The sequence below is a fragment of the Mauremys reevesii genome, linkage group 20, assembly GCF_016161935.1.
Source record: "Mauremys reevesii isolate NIE-2019 linkage group 20, ASM1616193v1, whole genome shotgun sequence".
Classification (NCBI taxonomy): Eukaryota; Metazoa; Chordata; order Testudines; family Geoemydidae; genus Mauremys; species Mauremys reevesii.
This window is the reverse complement of record NC_052642.1, coordinates 4,166,262-4,175,508: the sequence shown is the minus strand read 5'-3', so window position 1 is coordinate 4,175,508 and position 9,247 is coordinate 4,166,262. Positions and strand designations below refer to the sequence as shown.

General features: G+C 54.6%; 1 protein-coding gene across 2 annotated transcripts; it reads left to right on the top strand.

The window, feature by feature from the left end:
- Positions 1 to 4,079: 4,079 nt before the first annotated feature.
- Positions 4,080 to 6,921, top strand: LOC120387517 (interleukin-8-like). Of its 2 annotated transcripts, XM_039508389.1 has the most exons (4): positions 4,080 to 4,116; positions 4,343 to 4,544; positions 5,328 to 5,445; positions 6,567 to 6,921. In XM_039508389.1, the coding sequence occupies exons 2-4, from the start codon at positions 4,472 to 4,474 to the stop codon at positions 6,709 to 6,711; spliced, it is 336 nt and encodes a 111-aa protein (XP_039364323.1). In that variant the 5' UTR covers positions 4,080 to 4,116; positions 4,343 to 4,471; the 3' UTR covers positions 6,712 to 6,921. The 2 variants fall into 2 exon arrangements, with proteins under 2 accessions (XP_039364323.1, XP_039364322.1); XM_039508388.1 differs by lacking the exon at positions 4,080 to 4,116 and having other exon boundaries at positions 4,316 to 4,544.
- Positions 6,922 to 9,247: the final 2,326 nt, after the last annotated feature.

The window sequence follows — 9,247 nt, the reverse complement described above, 5'->3', positions numbered from 1 at the left end:
GATCTCACCAAGTAGTCATGAAATGGACGCGTTTCTAGTGGGGTTCCACAGGATCGGTATGAGCCCTAACGCTATTCTGTATCATCATGAATGAGCTGGAAGTAAATATCAAATCACTGCTAAAAGATTTGTGGATGGCACGAAGACTGGCAGAGCAGTAAATAATGACCAAGTCAGGGCAGTCATATAGAGCGATCTGGATCACTAAGTAACCTGGGCCCATGCACGCCAAGTGCATTTTATTGCAGCCAAATGCAAGGCCATACAAACATCTAGGACCGAGGCATGCAGGCCACACCTGCAGAACTGGGGGCTGTATCCTGGGAAGCAGTGAAATGAAAAGGATCTAGGGGTCACAGTGGGCAGACACGGAACACGAGCCCTGTGTGACACTGGGGCATCACTGTGACATTGGAGGTAACAAGAGGGGAGTGGTGAGTAGGCGCAGAGCAGAGATTTCACCTTTGTCTATGGTGCTGGTGAGATCAAACCGTGGATTAAAATTTGTTAATAAAGCTAATGTTAAAATTATATAATATACAGGTTGAGAAAAGAGAGTTTGTACATCTGGGTATAGATGTGCTTAGATTATCCACAAATACAAAGTTTGTTTTTTAAGTTATAAGATATATATAGTGCATAATCAGCAATAACCCAACTTTAGGTGAATGAATTTAAGAATACTGTTTAGATATTTAGCATACAAGTGCTTGGGTACATCACTCATGAAAAAAGTAATACAGTGTGCTGGTGGTGGAAAGCAAAATATATCAATGAGTGAAGATTGTCCCTCAGTGACTGAGAATGTAGGGTAGGATGTCCATTTAGAAAAAGAGTCCATCAGGAAAGTATCTGAGTTACTTTCCTGACTGCGCTTCTCATCGGCACTCCAGCTCATTCCTCCTGGTATTGCTCATCTCCAGTGATGTGTTCTATGTAGATGTCCCTTGACCACCTGATGGTGTCTGACACCATGAGTTGCCGCATCATCTGAGCATAGCATTGACCGACTCCCCATTCCAGGAGTGGGCAAACTACAGCCCGGGGGCCACATCTGGACCTCCAGACATTTTAATCCAGCCCTCAAGTTCCCGCCGGGCAGCAGCGTCCAGGGCTTGCCCCACTCCATGAGGCTCCCAGAAGCAGTGGCATGTCTCCCCTCAAGCGCCTACATGTAGGGGCAGCCAGGGGATTCCACAAGCTGCCTCTGCAACTCCCATTGGCCAGGAACTACGGCCAATGGGAGCTACAGGGGTGGTGCCTGCGGACAGGGCAGTGTGCAGAGTCACCTGGCCACACCTCCGCATAGGAGCCGGAAGAGGGACATGCTGCTGCTTCTGGGAGCTGTTTGAGGTAAGTGCCACCCAGAGCCTGCTCCCCTCCCATGCCCCAATCCCCTTCCCCAGCCCTGATCCCTCTCCTGTCTTCTGAACCCCTCCATACCAGCCTGGAGCAACTTCCTGCACCCTCAACCCCTCATCCCCAGCCCCACCCCAGAGCCTGCACCCCCGCCGGAGTCCTTCCCCTTCTCCCACCGCACCCCAATGCCCTGCCCCATCCCAGAGCCCCCTCCCACACGCTGAACTCCTAATTTCTGGCCCCACTCTGGAGCCCGCACCCCCAGCCAGAGCCCTCACCCCCTCCTGCACCCCAACCCCCAATTTTGTGAGCATTCATGGCCCGCCATACAATTTCCATTCCCAGATGCAGCCCTCAGGCCAAAACGTTTGCCCACCCCTGCCACATTCTCTCAGCACTCGCTTATTACTGGGGTCCCATGCGCCCAGGGCTCAATCAGAGCGTGAGTTTGAACCGTGCTGCCCCTAGCTCTCAGGGTGTTGGCCAGAGGGGTGTATTTCTCCAGCTTTCAAGATCGGGCATCATGGAAGGCTCCGGAGTCCTGTTCTCGAAGGGCACTATGACATCCACCATGATGATCTTCTGCCGGTCCTCATTGGTGATGACGATGTCTGGTTGCAGTTGGCTGTCGGTTCCGAGGATAGCGGAGTTCATGGCAACCTCCCCCACAGATGGCGGGATGGCTCTGGCCAGGCGATCGTGGATGGTGTTGTGTCACAGCTATCAGGCTCTGGAATGGGGCTTGCAGCTACACAGGAGATGGGGTAGTGTCTCGTTGGCATAGCTGCACTTCCTGCATCGCTTGTCCTGATTCCCGTGGTGGATGGCTCTGTTCAGCGGGACACAGTTGAGCCGGGCCCTGTGGATGAACCTCCAGTTGGCAAATCGGGTGAAGCTGCCCCTGGGGAGGAAGTGGTTGCTGGTGTCCTGCTTGCATGTCAACTCGAAGGCCTTCCTCTGGTCCGGCTTCTACTTCAGGTTTTCCACCTATTGGCCAATACACCCAGGTCTGGTATCTGCATTTCAAAAGGGATGTGGGAAAAACTGGAGTGGGTGAAGGGAAGAGCCGCAAGAATGAGTCGAGGGCTGGAAAAAATATCTTTCAACGAGAGACTGAAAGAACTCAGTCTGGTTAGCTTCTCAGAGCAAAGAGCGAGGGGTGACTTGGTGACCGGATACTAGCACCGTCCAGAACATACCAGGCAATCAAACACTCTTTAACCCAGTGGAGAAAGGCAGAACCATGACCAACGGCTGGAGGCGGAAACCAGACAAATCCCAGTAAGACATCAGGACCACATTTTCCACAGGGAGGGTGATCAACCAGTAGAACAAACTCCCAAGGGACGTGGTGGAATCTCCATCCCTGGATGTGTTCAGACCAAGCCTGGGGATGTGTCTCACAGAGATGCTTTAGCCAAACACAAGCTGTTAGAATCATAGAATATCAGGGTTGGAAGGGACCTCAGGAGGTCATCTAGTCCAGGGGTTGGCAACCTTTCAGAAGCGGTGTGCCGAGTCTTCATTCATTCACTCTAATTTAAGATTTCGCGTGCCAGTAATACATTTTAACGTTTTTAGAAGGTCTCTTTCTATAAGTCTATAATATATAACTAAATGATTGTTGTATGTAAAGTAAATAAGGTTTTTAAAATGTTTAAGAAGCTTCATTTAAAATTAAATTAAAATGCAGATCCCCCCAGGACCTGGGCAATGTGAGTGCCACTGAAAACCAGCTCGCATGCTGCCTTCGGCACCCGTGCCATAGGTTGCCTACCCCTGATCTAGTCCAACCCCCTGCTCAAAGCAGGACCAATCCCCAACTAAATCATCCCAGCCAGGGCTTTGTCAAGCCTAACCGTAAAAACCTCTAAGGAAGGAGATTCCACCACCTCCCTAGGTAACCCATTCCAGTGCTTCACCACCCTCCTAGTGAAATAGTTTTTCCTAATATCCAACCTAGGATAGGCTTGGTGCAGGGGGAAATGGGTGAAATTCTCCAGCCTGTGTTGTACAGGAGGTCAGACTAGATGATCATATGGTCCCTTCTGTCCTTAAAATGTGTGAAATTATTCAATGATCCCTACCTGCACCACTAACTCTAGTCCTGCTCCTAATGTGCCACAGGATGGAAATCGGCCCCTAAGGCCTTTAATGTCAATTGCTGTTCAATGGGCACGTTGCTACCTGATTACTACAGTACCTGGAGAAACCTTCTCATCAGGGTGGGATTCCCCCTGAAATGGGTTGGTTTAAGGGAGCTGCTCAACTGCATCCCAAGCCCAGCTCTTGGGGTGCATGATGAGCGCGGAGCAGCTTGGGGGGAAAGGATGGCAAAGGGGGAAGGCACTGGGGTGTGACTCAAGAGGTCTGATCCCACTCCCAGCTCAGCCAGAGCCTTCCCGCCTGACCTTGGACAAGTCCCCCAGGGTCTCTGGTGCTGGAGTTCCCCTGGTGGGAAAGGAGGACAGCACTGCCCTGTCTGCACAGGGTGCGGTGCGGACAAGCCCATCCAGGACCGGGGCAGTCTGTTGTTACCGTGATGAGGGCCGTGCTGACACCGGCATAGCAAAGTACACTAAACCTCCACTGAAGCCCAGCCAACCCCACCGTCCCATCTGCACGAGATGGACCTGAGCTGGCCTCCTTCCCAGGGCACACCGGCCGGTGTCACCGGCTGGGTTGGAGAGAGACTCAGCACAGGGCTTCAGCAAACACAGGGGCAGGGAATCGTGTGTCATCCTGTGTGGTTTGCAAGTGACTAAATTTGAACTTCAAATCCACAGCCTGCCCCTCCCCCATGAGCATGTGCAGGGCGGGCTCCTTATCTGTAAATCAGCAAGAGACTTTCCAGCCCCTGCTCTGTCCCCTCTGGCCACCGGTACGTGCGTGGGGGGAACATTGATTCCATTCCTTCATTAGCCTTTATTAATAACTCTCCCTCTCCATCCCCTTCCCCACCTCCACGCACACTCCAACGCAGCCATGGAAATCCCTGCCGAGGGCTATAAAATACAGAGGCAGGCGAGGGGGGAGCCAGACCATTCTCAGCCACCCCACTGTGGAGCAACCTGCCTCTGCTGGAGCCGGAGCCAAGAGAACCTGCCTGGAAATGAAGGTCACCTCCTTCGCCCTGGCAACGCTGCTCCTTGCCGCTCTCTGGACTGAAGCCCACTGCGATTCCTGTAAGTACCGGCTCTGCCCCTCTCCTTACCCTACAGAGCCCTGCCTTGCCAGGCTCCTCCGGCCCAGGCATTTCCAGCACCCAGGGTTAGGGCCCTGCAGCTTTGGAAGGGAAGTGGGTGAAGCAGAGGAAGGAGGGGGTGTGGGTGGGCCCTGCACTGGGACTCAGGAGATCTGGGTACAAGTCCAGTCTCCGTCACTGAGGCTGATTTCCAAAGCTGCCTGAGGGGTTTGGCTGCCCAGGTCCCACCGAAATGCACCAAAATCCCCTAGGAAGCTTTGAAAATCTGAGCCGGACTCGTCCTGGGCCTCAGGTTCCGTCTGTAAAATGGGGATAAGGCTTTGTGATCTGGAGGCCGAGAGCTGCCAGCGCCAGAGCTCAGATATCGATAGCCCTTTGTCCCAGGCTCTGAAAGGTGTTCACCAGCATCACTGAATTAACCCTCGCCAGCCCCCGGCGGGAGTGCCAGTACCCTTATCCCAATACTGCTGGCAGGGAAACTGAGGCACAGAGCGGCAAAGTGACAACCCAACTCACTCAGTGGCACATTGGAGACTAGTCCATTTCTTGTGTCAGTGGAGGGCAGACTCCCTTCCCTGCACAACAACAATTAACCCGACTGTGGAGGGGACGGGGGAGCATCCAAGAATTCCCTCCTGCCCCCAGAAAGGGGGGTTGGCTGCTAATGAGCACAGAACTAGTCAGTGTAAGAAATTCTCTCCAGTCGGCTCTTCCTTCTTACTGAGGGAAGGAGAACTAATCCCCTTTCTCTTCTCTTTCCCAGTCATCAGCCAGAGCAACACATGCTGCATGAAAGATAATTTTGTGCTTAGAAGAATTTCTCCTAAACACATCAAAAGTTGCAGACCCACAGGTCCTAACTGCTCCCGCCAGGCCGTGATGTGAGTATCCCGGGAGGGTCAATGTGCCTGGTTCATCTTGTGCCCATAGCGCTGCCAAATACAGTCAAACAAAATGCCACCAATTTTTTTAACCTTTTATACGCCAACCCAGTAATTTGCTCTCCCACTCCGTGGTCTTTATCACCTCTGCTACTTTGTAGCCGAGATTCAGTATCAGCTGTTGTAACGACGTCCGTCCTCTAATGCTGCAATTTCAGTACTAAAGATTCTGCGGCACTTTTACAAACACGGAGTCACGTGTTGTATATGACCAAACGTCTCCCTACAGGAACAAAGTGCATAGTGGGAGGGGATATCTTTGCGTTTGTATGGTGTCCCTGAACTGCCTGTGCTGCAAATGATGAAAGAAACAAACAAGGGGGTCTCCTGGCCGTTAGCCTGACCCAGTGGGGCTGAGTTACAAAAGGCGAATGGAAAGGGGCAATCACACGGTTGCTAAGGGGCAGGTGTCACTAGGTGGCGATGCTGGCGGATGCAAGTGCCTGGCTAACAGGTTCGGGGGCTGTAGGAGTCAGAGATGCACTAGAAGTGCATGTGCCCCCCAGCTCTGGGCTAGCAGGGAGCCCAGCTCAGCAGGGTCAGGGTGCACAGGCCAAGGTTTGTGGGGGCTCTGGTTACGGTAGCAGGGTGGGGGCTGTAGCTCAGGAGTAGGGGGCATTGGCAGAGCTGGGGGTGGGGGATGGAATTGGGCTGGCAGGGGATAGGCAGCCTAGGACAGCAGCTGGGGGCTCCTATTCCAAGGTGGCAGCGCAGCAGGCCATGGTCATGGTGTATTGACCGGGCTGCATGGGGAGGCCACAGATTGCAATAGCACAAGATGTTGCAGGTCCGGATCGAGGTGTGTGTCAAAGCTGGGGGAGGCAAGTGCCACAGCAGCAGCCCCACAGCACCGTGCCTGGGCCCGGGCAGCTCTGTCAGCCTCCTGCGTTCAAGAGAACCGGTTTCACTGCAGAACCCGACCGTTCCAGGGACAAGCGCCTTCGTTCCCAGCGCTCCCACCGTCACTGCCCTGCTGCGTGAGCTGTGATCAGTCTGGGTGTCGCTTTGCATTTGCTAAGGGAGCCGGGCTCATCTCTCTCTCTCTCTGTCTCTCTCCACAGAGTGACGCTCACACAGGGGAAGGAAGTCTGTGTTGATCCCAGTAAGATACAGTTGGCCACATGTAAAGGAAAGCAAAAAAAATCACTTAAAGACACCCGGCCTGCACAGCTGAGACAGCAGCAGATGGACACGAAGTCAGCGTAACGCCCCACGTTATTTATACGGACTGATGTGTCTCAGTGCACGGTTTTGAGAGGCTATTTTTCTGGCCCTGTTTATTTAAGGAGAACCCCTCCCATTCCCTCCATCCCTTCTGTGTCCTTTGTCCCCCAGTGACTGTGTGATGGGGAAGCGACCCCCTGCCAACACCACTGTCATTCTTTGCAGATACAATAAAGTCCAGTGTTTTCTAGCATGACCCAGTGCTTCTGCTTCTGTGAGTAGGAAATTCCCCCGCCCCATTTCCTGGACAAGGATGGGCCATGTGACTATGGTGTCACTATGGAGACCCACAGATGGGCCATGGTGACTATGATGTCACTGTGGAGACCCAAGAATGGGCCATGCCACCATGGTGTGTCTACAGAAAGACCCCCCCCCCCCCCGCAATTACATTTGGCTGAAGCTGGAAGCGGATCCCAGTCATAGATCTGATGGGGGGCGAGTTCTCTCTTCCCAGCTGTGAGCCCAGGGCCCAGCCTTCCTGCTGTTGCCAGAGGTTGCTCTGGCAGAGGAAGGGAAAGCACATCTCAGATTTGGGAGGCGGCTGTGGGGCAGGGTCGGGAAGGCTGAAATGTCTGGTCCCATCAGTCATTGAACAAGCCCAGCTCCCCTCTGCCAGAGTTTGGTGGCCTGCTGTGAGATGCCATAGGTGGGAGGGGAGGGCAGCAGAAGCTGGGGAGACAGGGGTCGGAGGAGAAGGTTTCAGGGACAGGCTGTGTGGCAGGAGAAGAAAGGTCACACACTCCCTTACAGAACCTGTAACTGAACCCAGGAGTCTGAGTGGCACCATCCCTCTGCCCTCAGCAAATAGCTGTGAAACCCACTGGCAAAGTGGGTGTCTCTGTCCCCCTCTAGCCCCAGGTCCTCATGGAAGATAACAGTCTTCTACTGCTACCAGTCACTCCATTGGCTCAAGTGGTAAATATCTGTGCTGTGGATCGACAGATACCCCAGCAGTGGAGCCATGGTTGCCCAGCAGTGGCAGGGGCGAGCCGCCCAAGGGAGTACTGAAGATCCCAGATGGGACTGTACTTGCTCAGTGAGTGTTCGGTGGACTAGGGGCTGGGCACTGCAGGGAGACGCTTGCGGAGCCCATGGGTCATTGTGCCTAATGCTAACCTGTCCAGAGATAGCGGGGCCTGCGGCGGCGGGCTGGCAGTGCTTGTGCTGCCAGAGGCTGGTGCGGTCAGGGAGCTGACACCAGCCAGCACTGCCAGGGGCGCTTCGCACCCAGGGCAGGTGGTGGCGAGGTGCCTGGGAATCATCACAGGGCCCCAGATCCCTGCAGTTCTGACCCGGGTATAAAACCAGAGGCCTCTGCATGCTCATATAACGGGGTGGGGGGCGGGGTCCTGGGTCTGCTCCCACTGTCACTGGTGTAGAGCAGGGCTGAGTGGGGGAGAGCCCGGCCCAGGGGGCAGAATCCTGCTCTCGGTTACACCAGAGGGAATCCAGAGTAACTGCTCTGAAGCCAGCGGGGAGGCCCTGGATTTACACTGGCCACTGAGAGCAGAGGGCCAGATCCTTGCTGGCGTAAACAGGCAAAGGCTCATGACGCCAGTGGCGCTGCAAGCAGGAGCTACAGCGGCCCGTCCTGGATCGTTCCCTTCCCTCCCTCAGCCCTGCCTGGCCTCAGAGCTCCCCTTTGTGACTGGCCTTCGGCTGGAGGCTGCGGGGGCTCGGAGACCCCTGCTCCAAGCCCCGCTGTGTGCTGGGAGGGCCTGGCAAGGAGAATGGGAACATTCCCACCTTCCCGAACCAGAGCCGGCTCATTCCTCCTGCCCAGCCACTCTGTCCCTACGCAAACATCACGCAGCCCACCAGGAGGGCCCTTGGGGACCCACCCCGCTGGCTGGCTCCCTCCCTCAGGGCTCTCCACATCTCCTCAGGGCAAGAGGCTGGCTGTGTCTGTGCCCTTCTGATGGCTTCATCCTGCCACCAGGCCCTGGCCTGGGGTCTGTTCAGGGGCTCCCTGCCTCGCTCTCCCCTGGGCACAGCCCTGGCTGTGGGGGCTGGCTGGCTCCCAAGGGGTCGTGGGCCCGGTGGGACACACAACTCTCAGCACTCACTCAGCCAGCTCCTAGGGTTTAAGCACACGGGCTTGAGTCTCCTGTATGGGGGGAGCTTGATTGACAGAGCAAGGCTCAGGGAGAGGGAATGGAGCAGGGATGGAGACAGACACATGGATGGGGAGGCAGCAAACCAGGACTAGACAGAAAGGGAAAGGATTAATGAGGAGGACACAGGGGGAAATCGCTGATTCTGGGGTTCGTTGATAAACTCCACGAAGTGCAAAGCATCATTGGAATATCTGTGTGTATCTCATTCTGTGCCTTTATTACTGGGGACATGTGACTAAAACGGGATTGGTTGATGAATGCATCACAAGGTATTTTTATAATCCGGTAACAAAGGGATTAATTATCTGGCAGCGGAACTGGCTGCTGGGGAGAGACAGGGAGAAGGTGGAAAGAGGAGCCCAGTGCATGGAAAGGATTCCTGAGCCATGTCCTATCCC

Excerpts from the sequence above, each read along its gene's own strand:
- LOC120387517 (XM_039508389.1), top strand. The coding sequence starts at position 4,472 with ATGAAGGTCACCTCCTTCGCCCTGGCAACGCTGCTCCTTGCCGCTCTC. Across the intron at positions 4,545-5,327 it reads TGAAGCCCACTGCGATTCCT|TCATCAGCCAGAGCAACACA; the intron begins GTAAGTACCGGC and ends TCTCTTTCCCAG. Across the intron at positions 5,446-6,566 it reads TGCTCCCGCCAGGCCGTGAT|AGTGACGCTCACACAGGGGA; the intron begins GTGAGTATCCCG and ends CTCTCTCCACAG.